This window comes from Cotesia glomerata, linkage group LG4, assembly GCF_020080835.1.
Source record: "Cotesia glomerata isolate CgM1 linkage group LG4, MPM_Cglom_v2.3, whole genome shotgun sequence".
NCBI classification, from domain to species: domain Eukaryota; kingdom Metazoa; phylum Arthropoda; class Insecta; order Hymenoptera; family Braconidae; genus Cotesia; species Cotesia glomerata.
The window spans coordinates 23,795,668-23,815,157 of record NC_058161.1 but is presented as its reverse complement, the minus strand read 5'-3'; the positions used below and the strand labels follow the sequence as shown (position 1 = coordinate 23,815,157).

Here is a 19,490-nt window from a genome sequence, read left to right as displayed (position 1 = left end):
TTAAAAATATTCATTGAAATAAATTCATTATCATGAGATTTGAATTTTTTTCAATAATTTCAATTTCTCAGTATATATCTATAGATATATAATTTGCATAGAGCAAATTTCAAAAAATTTTTTTCCAATGAATATTTTTAAACAAGGAAGCTAACTCCAAATTTAACCATAAAAATCCATTTTATCATATAAATATACTGGCCAAAAAATTTTGCTTATTCTCATATAGATTTTTAAATAAATATTTTCATCCGTCAAATCTCATTTAATCAATGCTAAAAATGAACCGTATTAAGAAATCTAATTTATTGAAATGATTTGAAATAATTTAAAAGCATCTGATTTGAATATTATATAGATATACAAAATTTACATAAAGGTGATCATTTCAAATCATCTTTCTGAATCAGGGTTTTTACCGTCTGCTGTGAAATTTTCTAAATATGGGATACGACGTATTAGAATGGCAGTATCGATAATACCTCTTTATTGCGACAAATTTCTGAATTTCATTCTTTTCATTTCAATCTCTCCAACCTTCAAAGTAACTCTGATAAAGAAAACGAGGTCTTCACGAGTGCCTATAATTCACCCAGATCTATCCTTTCTTTATACTTCAAAACCCCCTATTGCCACGCGGGTCATTTATTGGACCCCTTGTCAGTACAAACCGCTCGGTACTAAGCAAAATAAGTCAATTGAAATAAATTCAAATTATCGTGTTAAGTGTGCGATCAATAGTCCTAGAATTTAATAGCTTAGGAATTCAGAATCCCCACGTCTGATCATAAGTAGCCTTACGCGATTAAAGAAATGGATTTATTGATTTAAGTTGAATATAATTTTACGTCGCAATTCCTCGTTCGTGAAATATGATACTAAATTCGGCAGATATTTATAAGAATGTTATAACAATTAAATCATAATGGAAAAATTTAGCGAAAAATTCCACATGTAGAAATTTTTAAAAATTATAATTGCGAATTTTTAGAACTATTTTTTTTTATAATAATTGATTTATTGTAAAAATTTCAATAATTGTTATATGTCTACTAATTTCATCATATTATAAAATAATTTTTTTATTCAATTTTAAATTATCTGATAAAAAAATTAAAAGTAATTTTTTAAAATTATCAATCCTATAAAAAACTATCTCAAGTTTTTTTTAATATTCAAACAATAATAGTAATTTAAAAAAAAATAAATTTCTTTTTTGAACTTAAAAAAAAATTTTTAATTAATTTATTCAAAAATAAAAATATTTATACTCTACCTATTTCCTTTTTTTTTATGATACTAAAATTAGCCGACGTTCAAAAATTTGTAGATTTTTTTCAATAATTAAATTACGAGTAAAAAAATACTTCAAAAATATTACACGTATAATTTTTAAAATCTACATGTGAAATTTTTTCTTTTAATTTTTTTTTAATAATTTTTTCAATAAAAAAAAATTATTAAAATTTTTAGATGTCAGCTAATTTAATTTACATTTTATTTCAAGAATTTTAAAAATTTTTTTAACAAATCAATTATTGCAAAAAATTGACATGTAGAAATTTTAAAAAATTAAAAATGCTATTTTTAAAAAATAATTTCTTAGAACAAATTTGTTTGTTATTAAGTAAAATTAAAAAATGTTCAAGTGACTGCTAGGTACCTTATCGTGACAATTTTTTTATTTTCCTTTAAAAATTATTTGAAAAAAATTGAATTTAAAATTTTTAAACGCTTTTATATAAATTAAATTAAAAAAAAAATTTTTTTTTATAATTTATTTATATGATACTAAAATTAGCCGACTTTTAACAATTTTTGATTTTTTTTTAACAATTAAATTACAACTAAAGAAATATTTAAAAAAAATTGCACGTATAATTTTTTTAATTTTCTGTACATGAAATTTTTTCTTTTAATTTTTTTTTGTAATAATTTTTTTAATAAAAAAAATTATTAAAATTTTCAGATCCCGGCTAATTTAATTTTCATTATTTTTTCCATGCTAGTTTTGAAAATCTGTCAGACGATTTAAGTCTGAGCTTGTAAGTCCGCCTTAGTGGTCAATAATAAATTTCTTAAATTTCGTCCTGTCATATAGTATAAATACCTTGTACATTTATGCACAGGATACAGTATACAGGACCTAAAATAATAAAATGATTTAGTATGAGTGCAAAGTATAAATTTACAAAATTTACCTGCTACAAAAACATTACCTGGAGTTATATATTTAGTGTTATATGTACGTAAACAGAAGTCCTAACCTCTAAAAACAGTCGCAGAAAATAAAATGACCTAGAAAATAAAAAAATTATTTATTTATTTCAAGAATAAATAATATTAAGATTCTAATTAACTGAGATTAATAATCACTAATTACTAATTAATAGTGAAAAATAATTAATAATTGTAAGTATCAATATATATTATAATGAAATTAAAAGAATGATATTTAAATTAGCAGTCACTTGACTATTTTTGGATTTTTTTTTTACAAATAAATTTGATAATACTCAAATCAGCTGACATTTATGAAAATTAAATTAGCCGACATCTAAAAATTTTTAGAATTTTTTTTTTTGAAAAAAGAAAAATTTTGACGTAGAAAATTATACGTGCAATTTTTTTAAAGTATTTTTGGATTTGTAAATTAATTGTTAAAAAAAATAAAAAATTGTTGAACGTCAGCTAATTTTAGTATCATTAACATCTGACAATTTTTTTTGGTTTTTATAAAAAAACTCATAATAAAAAAAAGTTGTTTTTAAAAAATTTGCAATTTTTAATTTTTTTTTCATTTCTAGAAGTAAAATTTTTTTATTAAATTTTCTTCATAGAAATTTAGATGACATTAAAATTAGCAGTCACTTAATCTTTTTTTTATTTGTTTAACAAACAAATTTTTTCCAAAAATAATTTTTAAAAAATTGCATTTTTTATTTTTTAAAATTTCTACATGTCAATTTTTTTTTCTATTTCTTTTACCATAATTTATTTGTTAAAAAAATTCTTAAAATTATCAAACGTCTACTAAATTAATTTTCATAAATTTAGGATCATAAAAATTTGTTAAAAAAAAATTATTTCTTAAAAATTGCATTCTTAATTTTTTTAAATTTCTATATGGGTGATTCTCTGTAAGGATGTTTTTTGCTGTCCCAGGTATTTTTTTATTAGAAAAAATGTTATTTTGTAACTAAAAAAAATTTATTACGAAAGTAAAAAAACATTTCTATTTGGAGCATTGAAAACTAAAATCAAATAAATTTTAGTTTTTTTGCTATAAATTCGTAAACCACCGAAATAACAGTCCCCTGGGCTGTCCCATTCCCAAAATTGAAACTTTAAAATTAAATTTTAAGTTATTCGTCCATAATACATAATTTTGTCTATAATGTTTATCAACTTAATTAGTTAACTAACAATCTTCTTCAATATAAAGTACCGAAAATTAATTTGTTTCCTTAAATTCATTAAATCAAAGTTAGTCCCAGACGTTTTAAGAACAGTTCCCTGTCAGAAGTTCAAAGCCTAAAAAAAAAAAATCCAGCTTGCTATTTTATGTTCTGTAAGGTTTATAAGGACCTAACTAGCCTTGAGTTAATAACCATAGAGCTGTTAGCACTTTATCGCCACTTTATTTAGTGTCAAAACACCGTTTGTGCTGGAAACATGTGTCTGGGCCACGAGAAACTCAGTCCCCTAGCAACAATTTTTATTTCTAATTTATTTATAAAATTGGATCCACAAGTCTTCATATTATTCTAATTAATGTGAATATTCATTGAGAACTTGAAAAGTAGAATGCATTAAAATAGTTTGCTTGATTTTTCTCAATTTGATAAAAAAAAAACAGTCCCCTGTCATGTTATATGGCAAAAGATACACAAATATCGAAAAAACAAAAATTAAATTGGCTGTGTATTTATTATCATTAAGCTGATAGTTTTATAGCCCTTGTTAATTTTTTTCTAATAAAATTAAAAATAATTTGGTCGGAGAATTTTGTACAGATTTAAGACGCCCTTACAGAGAATCACCCATGTCAATTTTTTTTCTCATTTTTTTGTTAAAAAAAAATCCTATAAATTATCAGATGTCAATTAATTTCAGTATCATTTTATAAAATAAAATAAATTTTTTATTTAATTAATTAAATTTTTTTCTATTTCAGTAAAACTTAGAAAAAAAAAGTGTAATAATCTCAAAAATGGTCGTCAACACAACAGAGCATGGAATGCAGGCAGACGTGGTATTCGTGATAGAAGGAACCGCTGCAAATGGTGCGTACTTTAACGACCTCAAGACTAATTACTTGATCCCGACACTGGAGTACTTTAACCAGGGCAGCATCGAGGACCGGGAGTACGTCACAGAGAACAGCACTACCCGGTATGGGATTGTCATCTACCACGCGGCGGATTGTCTGCCGAGGCCTTGCACAGACACCTTCGGGCCTTATTCAAATCCACATAAGTTGCTGCTAAAGATGGAGAGTCTTGAGTAAGTTTGACTACCTCAAAAAAAAAAAAAAAAAAAAATTAGGAAAACGGTTGACCCTGAAGGCCATTCCTACAACTTCCCGCTAATTCCATACCTAGGCGCTTAAAATTGCACTTATGACGTTTTTGAGCTCTTCGAGCACGAGCACGAGCACGAGTATATCAAAATGCCCTGTTACAAGCTCTATATATAATTTAAAACAAAAAAATTGATCTGATGGAACATTTTGGAGTTATTACAAAAAAACGCTTTTTTCGATTTTTTTCGACAACGATATCTCACGAACGCATCAACCGATTCTGACGCTTTTGATGGCGATCGATGCGAGTTTTTAAGGTTAAGAGCTGATTAGTTTTTTAGGTCAATCGGTTCTGCCGATTCGGAGATATTTTAAAAAAATGAAAAAAAAAAAACAACTTTTTTTTCATTTTTTTTGCAATTTCTCGAAATTTGCTGGTCCGAATCGATTCCAACTTACAGGAAATCTAAGTTTGGCGAAGACCTTTCGAATGACACCAACTGCGATCAAATCGGTCAAGCCGTTCAGAAGTTATAAGAGGTTTACACACACACACACACACACACACACACACACACACACACACACACACACACACACACACACACACACACACACACACACAAAGACGTACGGACATCATCGTAAAAATAGTCAGAAAAGCTTCTTAAGGCTTCAAAACGTCAAGATCTGTTGAAACCTCGATTTTTGCAAAACGGGGTAAAACCAATAACTTCCCGATTTTTCGAAAATCTTCGATTTTCTTAGCGGGAAGTCAAAAATAGAAACCACACGGAAAAAAGAAAACAGGAATAATTACAGTATAAAATATAAAATCGGTCCCGTCGTAATCAAAACTAGAAAAATTACAGTTTGAAATAACATTTTTCTAAATTAAATTTTCAGAGCTTTCAATGTAAATATTATATTCTACAATGTAATTTTTATAAAATCTGTAATAATTACAATCTGAAACTTTAATTTTTCCAGTTTTTATCACAAAGCGCCACGTTGCATTATATGCTGTAATTTTTCGAGTATTCTTTTTTCCGAGCAGTGAAGAGTTTTTAATCTTAAATTTATTAGCTTAAAAAATATTATTTAAAGTTCATGTTAACATTTCGAATTGTTGGGAAATTTATCTTAATCGTTAATTGCATTAAATTCTTAAGGGGTTAGGGGTAGTCAGAGACATGAAAAAATGAGAATTTTCAATCATTTTTTTTTTTTGCCAGTAAATCATTTTACTTTATAAAAGTAATAACATGACATCATTACACAATGTTTTGACTTGACTTCACTAGAATTTGAAAAAAAAAAATTGATAATTTTAAAAGTTATGACTGTTTGTGTTGACCCAGTTCTAAAAAAAGGTCCTTGCGGTGATCATCATAAATCCTTGGAGATTCATCATAAATCAATCGGACAAAAAAAATTGGTTTTGTTAATAGATAATCTTGTGCCTGATTCAAGCTTTTTTTTTTTTTTTGAAAATTAACAAAATGGCGGCCTCAGAAAATTTTTTTCTAAATTGTCGAGAAAAAACCAACCATAAAAAATCGAAATTATTGAAAAAAAAAAATCCTTTAATCAGGTACGAGTTTTTTATGTATTCTAAAAGCTGCATAAATTTCATTAAAATCTACTGAGCGGTTTTCGAGTTACAGTGATCACCAGTTGAAAGAACATAGTTTTGAAAAAAACGCATTTAAAGTTTTACACTCTCGAGAGCTACCTGCTCTCTAGCGTTCTGGAGTGCCTAAGCGCCCTTTGTTATTTATCGAATAACTCGAAGAGTATTTGTCGGATTCACTTCAAATTTTCAGAGAATATTTTTAACATATTATACTTAAAAAAAATGTAAAAAAAAAATCTGGAAAACGGTTGTCCCTAAAGGCCATCCCTGCAACTTCCCGCCAATTCCATACCTAAACGCTTGAAATTTCACTTATGATGTTTCTGAGCTCTTCGAGCTCAAAAATTCGTGTGTTATTTTGAGCTCTCTGAGCTCAAAGTAATAGCTTTTGTATGCTTTTGAGCTCTTCGAGCTCAAAAGGCTGATAGAAGTTTAATAAAACAGTATTTTTTGAATTTTCAAACTGCAATAATTTCTAAATAAATGAATCGATTTTCACGCGGTTGGCAGTATTCCACGCACTTTTTCAGAATCTATGATAAACTTTTGAATACAAATAAAAAAAACTGATCGAACCGAAAATCTTACAATTAGAGAAATTTGAAAAATTCAGTTTTTCCGAATTTTTTCGACAACGATAACTCACGAACCAATCAACCAATTTTCACGTTCTTGGTGGGGATCGACGTGATTTTTTGGGCTCTAATAATTATTTTATTTAGTCAAAAATGATCCAAAAATAAATCTCGAAGTTATGTGAAAAAAAACACTTTTTTCGAAATTTTTCGTTTTCGATAACTCTTGAACGAATCAACCGATTTTGATGTGACCGGCGGCAATCGACGTGGTTTTTTAAGCTTAAGAGCTGATAAGTTTTTGGAATTGATTGGTAAAGCCGTTTAGAAGTTATTCCAAAAAAACCATTTTTTGAAAATTTTATTTTTGAGATTTCTCAAAATCTAGCGAACCGAATCGATTCAAATTTTCACGAAATTTAATGGCAATGATATTCTTTGGATCACCATCTATTTCGATCCGATCGGCCGAGCTGTTAAAAAGTTATAAGAGGTTTACACACACACACACACACACACACACACACACACACACACACACACACACACACACACACACACACACAGAACCAGATGGAAGGGTGGAATGAACAAGTATTGCCTGGTGGCGACTCTAGACATCAGAAACGCCTTCAACTCCGCCAATTGGGAATGCATCATGCAGGCCCTCCAAGAGAAGAATGTACCAGAATACCTTCTTAAGATCGTAGCAAGCTACTTTGAAAACAGGGTCCTGAAGTATGACACGAAGAACGGTCCGAGGGAGTATGATATTACTGGAGGTGTACCACAAGGTTCAGTTCTAGGCCCGCTCCTGTGGAATATTATGTATGACGGTCTATTAAGACTAACTCTGCCAAGAAACGTCAAACTCGTAGCATATGCAGATGACGTAGCCGTAGTGATCGTTGCCAAACACCTGGACGAGATAAACCATATGTTCGATCTCACTTTTGAGCGCGTTGACCGGTGGATGGACGCAGTGAACCTGCAACTGGCGCAACACAAGACTAAGGCAGTGCTTATTACCAGCAGAAAAGTGGTAGAGACCATTAAGCTGAAAGTCGGCGAACAAGAAATCACATCACAACCTTATATCCGATATTTGGGAGTGATGCTTGATGCCCGACTCAAATTCAAGCAGCAAGTGGAACATGTCAGTGCCAAAGCGTCAGTAGTGAGGGCTAGTCTCGCACGACTGATGCCGAACGTCGCAGGCCCAAAGCAGAGCAGGAGGCTATTATTGTCATCAGTAGTCACATCGGTGCTCTATTACGGAATATCCATTTGGGCCGACGCACTAAAGACGCAAGAATCATGGAGAAAGGCTGGACCAGTATGTCGACTGACTGCCTTACGAGTAACTAGCACCTTCCGCACAATATCAGAGGAAGCAGTGTGTGTTATTTCCGGTACTCTGCCTCTCAGAGTCCTACCTGAGGAAAGACGGAACCTATATCAACGAAAAAGGTCAACCAAACTGAGCCCTGAAGAACTTAGAAGGGAAGAACGGCAACACAGCATCGCAAGATGGCAACAGGAGTGGAATTCTGCAGAGAAAGCTCGGTGGACGTACCGTCTCATACCTCGGATTGATGTGTGGTTCAACCGGAGTCACGGTGAGATCAACTATTATTTAACGCAGATGTTATCAGGACACGGATGTTACCGGAAGTATCTTCACCGCTTTAAGCACGATGATACCCCAGAGTGCCTGTCCTGTCCAGGGGTCAATGAAGATGCGGAGCATGTTTTCTTTGTGTGTCCACGTTTCAACCAACAGCGCGATGAGTTAGAGAAGATTCTGAAAAAGAGAACCCAACCAGAATCAATAGTAGAAGCAATGTTGTCGTCAGAAGCTGCCTGGAACGCCACAAGCACTTTTGCTACAAAAGTGCTTACAGAGTTGCGATCCATTGAGAGGAAAAGAGCGAAAGACAGAAATAGAAGAAAGAAATAACATCTTAGCCACCAGAAGGAAGAGCGGCAGCTGATTCCTCCCCCCGCGAAGAAATGCCTTACGGCGGTACCATGGGGATCAGAGGATAGAAGAGAAAGGGGTTTAGGGTTTAGTGGGTAGGGGCGTCAGCGTCGAGTTTAGTATGACGCTGCGTCGAGTCGCCACATATCCAGGCCAAACAGCTATGCCTAGAATCCGTAAAAAGGATTCCCCCCCCCCTAAGGAAAAAAAAAAAAAACACACACACACACACACAGCCGCACGGACACCATCGCGGAAATAGTCAGGGAAGCTTCCTGTGACCTTAAAACGTCGAGATCTGATGAAAACTCGATTTTCGCAAAACGGTGTAAAGCCAATAACTTCCCGATTTTTGAAAATTTTCAATTTTCTTAGCGGGAAGTTAAAAAAACGATTTTTTGAAAATTCTGACTACCCCTAACCCCTTAACCAAATACACGGCTGGTAGAATCTCCATTTACTTAAATGTAAAAAATACAATTTTCAAACCTAATTATTTAATTAAATATCCCGGAAACCTACTGTTTTTAATTTTTTTATTAATTATTAGGCTACGTAAATTGAATTTACAAATTTTCAGGAAGTTTTAAAAATTTGACTACTCCGCGTGAACCTCCTTAATTCGACTAACCGATTAAAAGTTACAAGTCCTTGAAAATAAAAAGTAATAAGGATTAGTACTAATCTAACGCCATCTATGATCACTAACTCCACATTACTCTTCCAGAATGGTCGGCGGCCGCGGTGAGTCCCACGCGAACATAGCCGAAGGTCTCGCTACAGCTTTGATTTGCTTCGAAGACCTCCAAGTGGAACGCGAACCCAGCACAGCTTCCCAAAAGCATTGCATCCTGGTCTGCAATTCGCCACCATACCAAATATCCGTGCAAGAGTGCTACAAGTTCCTCGGTCAGTCGATCGAGACCCTCCCACCAGTGTTCCAAAAGCGGAACATCAACCTCTCAATAGTATCCCCGCGAAAAATCCCGGAGTTCTTCAAGATCTTTGAACTAGCAGGTGGCGACCTCCAGAGTTCCCAAACGAAAAACTACGCAAAGGACCCGCGAAACTTGGTTCTGCTGCACAACTACAATCTGAAAGAGCGTCCAGTGACTCCAACAAACGTAGCACCGGTCCACGCAGCGCCGAACCCGGTCCAGATTCCCTCCAGCCCGGTCCAGACACACGACAGCCCAAACACCAATCAGAACTCGGCAATCCCCCCTCCAGCTCCGCAAAACCCCGCCTTCCGGAACACTGCACCAATCATCGGAACTCCCTCTATGCCAGTTCCAATGAACCCCGGGCGTCCCGTTTTCAACCCGCAGATCACAGCGCCACCTTCGTATCACCCAGTGCGAGCTCCTCAAGGAAGATGGCGGACTCCTTTCATCGCTCCTGGCGCCACAGTGCAATCCAACACCCAGGGCAGTGCCTTGATTGCTCAGCTAACGCAGCCGCCTACGGCCTTGACCGGTATCAATGTTCCGTTCCAAGGAACCCCGCCTGCGCCTCAAGCTCCCCAGACCCAACAGGCCCAACTTACCCCGCAGCAACAGCAACAACTCCGGAACATTCAGCTCCAGCAGCAACAGCAACAGATGCAGCAGCAGACCATGCAGAACATGCCTATGACGGCTGTTAATCCCCAAGGAACCGCTGGAACTGCTCAGGCACCTGCGCAGTCTGCTCCCGCGCAACAACAGCCCGCTAATCCGGTTCCGCAACGCGAGAGACCTCCAATTTGGCAGGGGGTTCTTGAGTGGCTTGAGAAGGCCAAGAATCCTACCGATACCCTGAAACAGACACGACAAGTTCCGTGCCAGGTGAGAAATATATTAAATTTAAACTACAAAATTTTTTTGTATGGAATTTTTGGAGTTAAAATAGTTTTTAAAGGTTCTAAGAACAATATATTGTTCCAAGAACAGTATCAGGTTCTAAGAACGAATAGGGTTCCAAGAACAATATTAAGTTCTAGGAACAGTGATAGGTTCTTAGAACAATATATTGTTCCAAATAACAATATACAATTAACAATAAATTGTTCAATTTATAAAAAAACAATATATTATTCCAAGAACAGTACCAGGTTCCAAGAACAACATTAAGTTTTAGGAACAGTAATAGGTTCTTAGAACAGTATCAGGTTTCAAGAATGAATAGGGTTCCAAGAACAATATTAAGTTCTAGGAACCGTGATAGGTTCTTGGAACAATATATTGTTCCAAGAACAGTATCAGGTTCTAAGACTGAATAGGGTTCCAAGAACAATATTAAGTTCTAGAAACAGTAATAGATACTTGGAACAATTGAAAATTTGTAAATAATTTTTAAGAATTATTATTCTAAATGGAACATTGACATATTGGTTCTTACTAGGTATCTGCTAACGCCAAAGATGGAGAGATTGAACTTAAGGCTGATTCCTGGCCGCACAAGCTGATCATGCAGCTGATGCCTAAGCACCTGATTGGCAGCATAGGTGGCGCTTATCTCAAGAACTCCAAGAGTGTCCTGTTCCACCCGACGCCTTGCGATGCTTTGGACTCGCTGACCAAGGTCATGAGCACTGGGTTCGCAGGTTGCGTCCATTTTACCTCAGCACCATCTATGCCGGCTTGTGACATCAAGGTTCTGATTCTTCTGTACACTGCTGAGAGACGAGCGTACCTGGGGTTCATCCCCAACGATCAAGGCGCCTTTGTTGACAGGCTTAGGAAGGTCATCCAGCAGCAGAAGTCCAGTCAGGCCGCTTCCAGGAACCAGCTATTTCCTGCTGGTGGCGCCAGTGGTCAGTCTCCCGCTAGCAACATTCCTGCCCAGATGTCCTCTGCTGGTGGGATTGTCAGTCAGGGTGGAATCATGATGAGCCAGACTAATACTATGACCATGGGCGGCGGGCAAATTACTCAGGTCGCTCCGCAGCAGCAGGGGATCAGTAATCAGCAGCAGAACCAAGGACAGATGAATATTCAAGGAGGCATGCCTCAGCAGGTTGATAATGCTGGGAATAATATGGCTGGAGGGCATCAGAGAATATATGAACACACACATGTTGAAGTGGCCAGGCAGCAGAATTTAATGAAGATTCATCAACTTAAGCAGACTCTTGAGGCGGCTCAGCAGCAGGAGGCTCAGTATAAGTCTCAGTTGGAAGTTAGTGTAAGTATTTGGTTAAAAAATGAAGAAAAAGAATTGAATTTAGTCGTTTAAGTTGAAAGTTTGTTTTTGAATTTGAATTTTCGCGGGAGAGTGACGTAGTATTATATCCGGCGCGCAACGCCATCTTACGGATAGTCAAAGAAATATTTCTAGTTTTTGGTGTCATAAAATAAAAAAACGGCTGATATAATGTAGGTTAGATTTGGCGGTTGAATGAATTGAAGAAAAAATTTTATGAGGAATAAAAAATTATTTGAGAAAAATAATAAATATTAAAAACCGCGGACAGATAAATACTATTTAGCAACAATAATTTACCAAACTCGGACAAGTTATGTGTTGTTTTTTAAAGCCGACATTAATCAGATTTTTTCATTTATTTTAGATTATTTTGCATTTAAAAGAAAATATCTGTTGCATTACTTGAGAATATTTATTTTGTTAGGTTAAGTTTTGAATAGAAAACTTGGATCAATTTTTTTAACCAAAAATTAATATAAAATTGAAAGAATAAACAAGTTATATATTTTTTATTAAAGTTTAGTAAAAGTTATTAAGAAAATAAAGAAAAAATATTTAATTTATTTGTCTAGGTAATTTTTAAATTGGAAATTATTTTTTGAATTTAAATTTTCGCGGGAGAGTGACGTAGTGTTATATCCGGTGCGCAACTCCATCTTACGGATAGTCAAAAAAATATTTCTGGGTTTTTGGTGTCTTGTGAAGAAATAAAGAAACGGATAGGTTAGATTTGTCGGTTAAATAAATTGATAAATGAAGAAACAAAATTTTACAAAGAATAAAAAATTATAATAATTATTAAAAAGACATTATTAATTAATTCAAAAGAAAAAAAATTATATTAATCATAAAAATTTTCAGAATATAAAATATTGAAACTATTTTACAGATTCAGCAGAACCTAGAGGTGGCGCAGCAGCAAGAGATGCAGTACAAACAGCAGATTGAGGTCAGTCAGAGCTTAAAGATTGAAAAAAATTAATTATTAATTGCTTTTCTTGATAAACAATAACTAATGACTTTGTTTAGGCTCAGCAAGCACAGAGAGGCATCAATCCTAATGCTGGAATGGCAGGACAGCAGCCCAATTCCCAAAGGATGATGCGACCAGTGATGGCCAATAATTTACAGCTAAGACATCTTCTTCAACAGGTGAGTTTAATTTAGCTTCATTTTTATATCTTCAAGAATAAACGCAAAAGAAAAATTTTCTTAAAATAACAAAAGAGGGGGTTAATGGAAAATATGTTGTAGTAACAAATGAGGATACTTATAGCAAATCCATTAGTTCACTTAACAAACATAGTCAAGTTCCAAGAACCAACCAGTTTTCAAGAACCAACCAAGACACTAAATTAATCTGTTGTCTTAACAAAAATAATTTTTTTTGCATATCCCTACTTCCCTACTAGGGTAAATGCCCCAATAGATGGACGGTTAAGGAAACTCTCGTGTTCTATTAAAAAAACAATATAGTAATATACAGATAAGTTGTGATAAATTAAATTATATTTATGTAAAAATATATAATTAACCAGGAAAAAATAAGTAAAACTTCGTAAAACGTTGTAGTAATTAGTAAAAAAGAAAAACGTAAGAAAAAGTCCAAAACCCCGCCGTAGATGGACAGTCAATACCAATAGATGGACACTACTTACAAGCAATATTTTCAATTTTTCATTTATATCAGAAATAATTAATTTATTAATTTTTTCCACTAAAAAATAAAGCTTGATAAAATTAAAGAGAAAAGGTGATGAATCGAATAGTAATTTTCAAAATACAACATAAAGTAATTTTATTATTTTTGAACACGTGATGCTTTTTTCATGCAAAGTTAAAAACATTTTATGTTGTCTTCTTCTTTTTTTTTAATAGGTCTGTTTGCTTTTGCTTTTAAATTTCCTTCTCTCAATTTTCTCTTTTATTTAGCACTAGCGTACCCAGCCCGCTTCGCCGGGCTTTATTTAAGCATACAGGAATTAAATTATTAACAAAAGACATCAATCAATAAAATAATGAAACCGGAACAATAATAATTATCATTTGTCCTCGATTTCATTTTTAACTTCCCGCTAAGAAAATCGAAGATTTTCAAAAATCAGAAAGTTATTGGTTTTACCCCGTTTTTCGAAAATCGAGTTTTCATCAGATCTCGACGTTTTGAGGTCCTAGGAAGCTTCCCTGAATATTTTCGCCATGATATGTGTGTGTGTGTGTGTGTGTGTGTGTGTGTGTGTATGTATGTATGTATGTAACCCTTTTATAACTTTTGAACGGCTAGACCGATTTCATCGCGGTTGGCGCCATTCGAAAGGGCTTAACCAAACTTAGATTTTCAGTACACTTTGGGCTGATTCGAGCCGGTAGATTTTGAGAAATCTCAAAAAAACTACAAAAAAAATTTTTTTTTAAATGTGGTTTTTTTAGATTTACTTTTAAACGGCTTTATCGATCGATTCCAAAAACTCATCAGCTCTTAACATCGAAAGACCACGTCGATTGCCGCCAGTCTCGTCAAAATCGGTCGTGAAACCGCGTGAAAATCGGTTCATACATTTAAAAGTTATTGTGGTTTGAAAATTCAAAAAATTCTGTTTTATTAAACTGCTATTAGAGTTTTGAGCTCGGAGAGCTAAAAATGACACAAAAATCATATTTTTGAGCTCGACGAGCTCAAAAACGTAATGTGTAATTTTGAGCGCTTAAGTTCAAAATGAGGGGGAAGTTGTAGGGATGGCCTTTAGGGTCAACCGTCGTCCTAATTTTCTTCTATTCGTTTTTCTGCCAGGTGAAGATCATCACCTACACCCATAAACATATCAGTTAACACAATATCATCTCTACGATGAACGCGAAAACAAATAGGGCTCGCTTGAATATTCATAATAAAAGTTCGTTGTCGAGCTTGCGCATTGAAAATATGAACAATCTGAAATCGATTCGTTACATTTCTATAATGATGTGAATTAACTAATAATTTACCTGATGTTTATTAAGTTTGAGAATATAAAGTGCCGAATAATCCCCAACATCATTACATAATTAATATTATTACGCTCAACAGTGAACATAATATGTTCACTTTCCCATATGATCTTACACCAGTTACGCTCGAAATTATGCCACCAATTCTTATGTAAGTAATAAAAAAAAATTAAATTTCCAAAATGTACTTCAATATACTAATGACATAAAAATGCACGACACATGTGTTATCTTAAATCTTAAATTGGTTTATGAAAACAATAGAATATAGAATATCAGTAATAAAAAATTAGCAATAAAAAAAATGTCATTGACAATTCCAAAAAAAAAATACTCCAATCACCGCCAAACTTAACATGATTACTCGCCAGGTCAATCTGGAGATTCCCTGAAAGTTTCATTGAAATCGGTCCAGCCGTTACGGAGCCTATATGGAACATACCCACACACTTTCTCTTTTATATATATAGATTTTCTTTTTTCTCTTCAATTTCTTCAATAATCATAATAATACTTTTATTTTTAGTACATGTCTTTATTATAATCTTTACTCTTATTCTCACATTGATCCACCAATAAAATAAAAAAAAATAAGAAAATTCATCATATAAACTCAATGTCCATCTATTGGATAGAGGTCAGAAAAGTGTCACCAATAGATAGACACTAAATTCTATTATTTTTTTTCGATTTTATCATTAAAATATTATATTTCTAGCTTTGTTAGTTAAATATAAGCGTAATCAAATGTACAAATCTTACTTTTTTTTATTATTTTTAATAATAATAACAAATAACGTCCACCAGCTATCTGTCACATGCTTACTAGTGGTGGCGCTCTCGGAGCAAAACCTCGAGACGTCCAATTTAAATAATTTTTTTAAACTATTATTTTAAATAAAAAGTTAAAAAAAAATTACTTTTCGCTCTCAGAACTACTTGTAGACAAAAAAAATAACAACTTAAGAATTTTGTTCTTAAAACTAATGTAATTGCTTCTGAAAATAATATTTTTCCATCTATTGGGGTATTTACCCTAATATTATAAATGTGAATGTAAAAGTTTGTTTGTTAAGTTTTCACGCCAAAACTACTCAACCGATTATCATGAAAATTTATACACTTATTCTTAGAGGTATTAAGGTAGTTTGATCGTCGCAATCCGAGATCAAATTAATAGATATTTTTTTTTTCCTTTTTTGCAAGTGATCACTCCAAAAAGTAGCATAAAATATAAAATTATTTCTAATCAGAATTCAATTGAATAAATTCAATTCATAATTATGGTTAAATAATTATAATAATATAACTCTTAAAATATCAACTGACAAGTACTGGGCTGTCACAAAACAATAGCAACTGTTATAGGTTATGTAAGGTCGGTATTTAAAATAGTTGCTCACAGTGTTTATTTATTGTTTAAATTTGCAAATATCACTTCAATATGTTAAATCTGCTATAATTTACGTGAACTTTTAACGTATGTTTAATAACAATTTATTTTAATGCAGAAAAACTTTATGATTATATTTCAATTTCAAATTTGTCGCGCACCGAGAAGTCGCCATTTTTCCCCTGATAAAAATGGGGAAGTAATGTCTCCGACAAACAACAAAGATAGAAACCAATTTTTGATATTAAAAAATTAATTAAATTATGTGGTAAATCGTTATCAAATTTTGATAGAATATGTATGAAACATTGTTCTATCTATTGAAAGTTTTATTTATGGGGTCAAGTTGGCCGATTTTTTAAAAATCCTCCATTTCCGAAGTTATTGAACAAGAACACTCATTAGAGATCGTATATTTTTGCAAAACTTTAAGGACGTTCCCAAGTAGCAGTTGTGCTCAACTTTAAAAACGGTCTCCCCATATAAACCATACTATAAATGCAACAACAAAAAGTTGCGATCCACTGTACATTTTCAGTGGCGCGAACGTGCGCAGAAGTCCAAAAATATACCCATTGCGTCGTTTTTCCGATCTGGCAACATTGTAATCTCTTTCTGTATATTTTTATTTATATTTGAGCCGAGTGTAATAGAGTTTGAATATTTTAAGGTTACTTTTATTTTGAAGAGAAATTAATAAAAAACAATTTATTAATAATGATAAAGAAATTAAAATCACCAAAAAAAAAATTAAAAAATTAGGATGACGGTTGACCCTAAAGGCCATCCCTGCAACTTCCCGCTCATTTTGTTCTTAAACGCTAAAAGCTATACACACACACACACATACAGACATACGGATATCATCGCGAAAACAATCAGGGAAGCTTCCTAGGACCTTAAAACGTCAAGATCTGATGAGAACTCGATTTTCGAAAAACGGGGTAAAACCAATAACTTCCCGATTATTGAAAATTTTCAATTTTCTTAGCGGGAAGTTAAAAACACTTGTTTTCAAATCTTTTATTGACGATATCTTTTGAACTAATTAACCGATTTCTACGTTTTTGGCGGCAATCGACGCGGTTTTTTAAGCTCTATAAATTATGCTATGTCATCAAAAGTGATCCGAGAAGAAATGACGAAGTTATGTGAAAAAAACACTTTTTTCGGTTTTTTTCGGTTTTCTTTCGTTCACGCTATCTCTCGAACGAATCAACCGATTTTGATCGGGTTGACGCCGATCGGCGTGGTTTTTCAAGCTTAAGGGCGGATTAGTTTTTGAAGTTGATCGATAGAGCCGTTTAAAAGATATTCCAAAAAAACTACTTTCAAAAATGATTTTTTTCTTATTTTTTTTAAGATTTTTCAAGATTTCTTAAAATCTATCGGTCCGAATCGGTTCAAATTCTCAGGAAATCTAAGTTCAGCGTAGCCCTTTCGAATGGCACCAACCGCGATGAAATCGGTTCAACCGTTCAAAAGTTATAAGCGAGTCACATAGTCACACACACACACACACACACACACACACACATACATACATACAGACATAGTGACAACATCGCGGGGGTAGTCAGGGAAGCTTTCTGTGACCTTCAAACGTCGAGATCTGATGAAAACTCGATTTTTGCCAAACGGGGTAAAAACAATAACTTCCCGATTTTTGAAAATCTGAGATTTTTAGCGGGAAGTTAAAAAAAACTTGTCTAAAAAATAATATATTTCTAAAATGTTTCATTTTATGTTAGTAAATGAAACAAGAGTTTTTATACAAATTATATTGTTAATTATATTTTTGAATCTATAATTATTAATAATGTTAACATATGGAGTATTAATGTTGAAAAATAATTCATAATAAATATTCCAGAGATTTACGAAATCACATTTTTTTTACAACATCCTACAGTTAACCTATTTGTGAGCAACTCGCATTTATTTACAACTTCTGCGCCTTTAGGGTATTTCAAACTTCCCGCCCAACGCAACGTTGCCAAGCCACCATCTCTCTTTGATCGAGTAATGAAAAAAAAGTGAAAAGTAACTCACTTTCAACATTTTTTATAACTAAATGAATACCGCTCCTTTTTGTTATTTTTTGAGAAATATGTTTATTATATGTTCAATTAATAATTTTCAGTTTTTTATAAAAATTCTAAGAAAATTACTGTAGTTATTTAAAAAAAAAAGTGCGCTACAATGAGGGTTAGGATAGGGATCACATGTTAAATATGTGATTTTATACTTTCGATTATTCAAAATTTAGCACCGCAAGAAGGGTTTTAAAAAATTTCTACGTATAAAGGACACTTATAAGTATCTGGATTCAAAATTTGAACGATATTCCAAGAAAAGTGTTTTCCTTGGGAACGTCCTTAATTAATTATATCTCTTAACAAACGGTGTGGTAAAAAAATCTGATTTTTTTTTTGTATAAATGTATTAAATCATAATCTTTCGAATGAATATAAAAAAATACGGGGTCAAGTTGGGAATTTTTCGGTAACCGAAAAAATAATCCGAACAGCCCAGACCCGGACTCGAACCTGAACCATTTGGTTACGCGTCAAAGGCTCTACTGATTAAGCTACTCAAGACACTGTTCGTAACTACTATTCAGTCTCCTAATAATTATTTCAAGTCTTATTATAGGGAACCTAATTTTTAAATACTGAATCAAATCGATTCAGTTCCGTTGGAATGTAATGATCTTTGATATTTATCTAAAGGCTTCAACGCGAGCGAAGCCGCGGGTAAAAGCTAGTAAGGTTATAAAATAGAGTTTGTTTTTCAGCAACACAATCCTCAACAATACCGCCAGCAAGTTCTTGGAATGCAGCAACAAATGGTGGGTCCTAGAGGACAAATGAACGTCAGGCCAATCAATAATAATAATAATCAGCAGAACCAACAGTTTGATGACGTTTCTAGTTATGACTTTTTAGGTTAATTTTTATAATTTATAATCTTGCAAAAATAATCAACTCAATTGTTCGCTCTGACCAGCTCCGGTGGCAATTTTAAGAAAGCTCTCAATAAATTGCATATAATTTTATATAAGAATCTTATCGAACTCGGAGGGAACAATAATTAAATTGTGTAATAATCAGATTGATAAAATAAAAACAAATTTAAATATTTACATAAAATATATATATATATATTTTTAAAAATATTATAAAATAATCCTTAGATAAATTTTA

At 32.9% G+C, this 19,490-nt stretch overlaps 1 protein-coding gene across 2 annotated transcripts; it reads left to right on the top strand.

Annotated features, from left to right (window-relative positions):
* Window positions 1-2,026: 2,026 nt before the first annotated feature.
* On the top strand, window positions 2,027-19,440 carry LOC123264177 (mediator of RNA polymerase II transcription subunit 25-like). 2 transcript variants are annotated; one of them, XM_044727334.1, is made up of 7 exons: window positions 2,027-2,412; window positions 4,178-4,506; window positions 9,445-10,543; window positions 11,100-11,882; window positions 12,793-12,852; window positions 12,933-13,055; window positions 19,082-19,440. In XM_044727334.1, exons 2-7 carry the CDS (start codon window positions 4,214-4,216, stop codon window positions 19,235-19,237), a joined length of 2,514 nt encoding a protein of 837 aa, XP_044583269.1. In that variant the 5' UTR covers window positions 2,027-2,412; window positions 4,178-4,213; the 3' UTR covers window positions 19,238-19,440. The 2 variants fall into 2 exon arrangements, with proteins under 2 accessions (XP_044583269.1, XP_044583270.1); XM_044727335.1 differs by having other exon boundaries at window positions 9,445-10,547; window positions 11,104-11,882.
* The last annotated feature ends 50 nt before the right edge of the window (window positions 19,441-19,490 follow it).

Excerpts from the sequence above, each read along its gene's own strand:
- LOC123264177 (XM_044727334.1), top strand. The coding sequence starts at position 4,214 with ATGGTCGTCAACACAACAGAGCATGGAATGCAGGCAGACGTGGTATTC. Across the intron at positions 12,853-12,932 it reads AGTACAAACAGCAGATTGAG|GCTCAGCAAGCACAGAGAGG; the intron begins GTCAGTCAGAGC and ends GACTTTGTTTAG. Across the intron at positions 13,056-19,081 it reads TAAGACATCTTCTTCAACAG|CAACACAATCCTCAACAATA; the intron begins GTGAGTTTAATT and ends TTTGTTTTTCAG.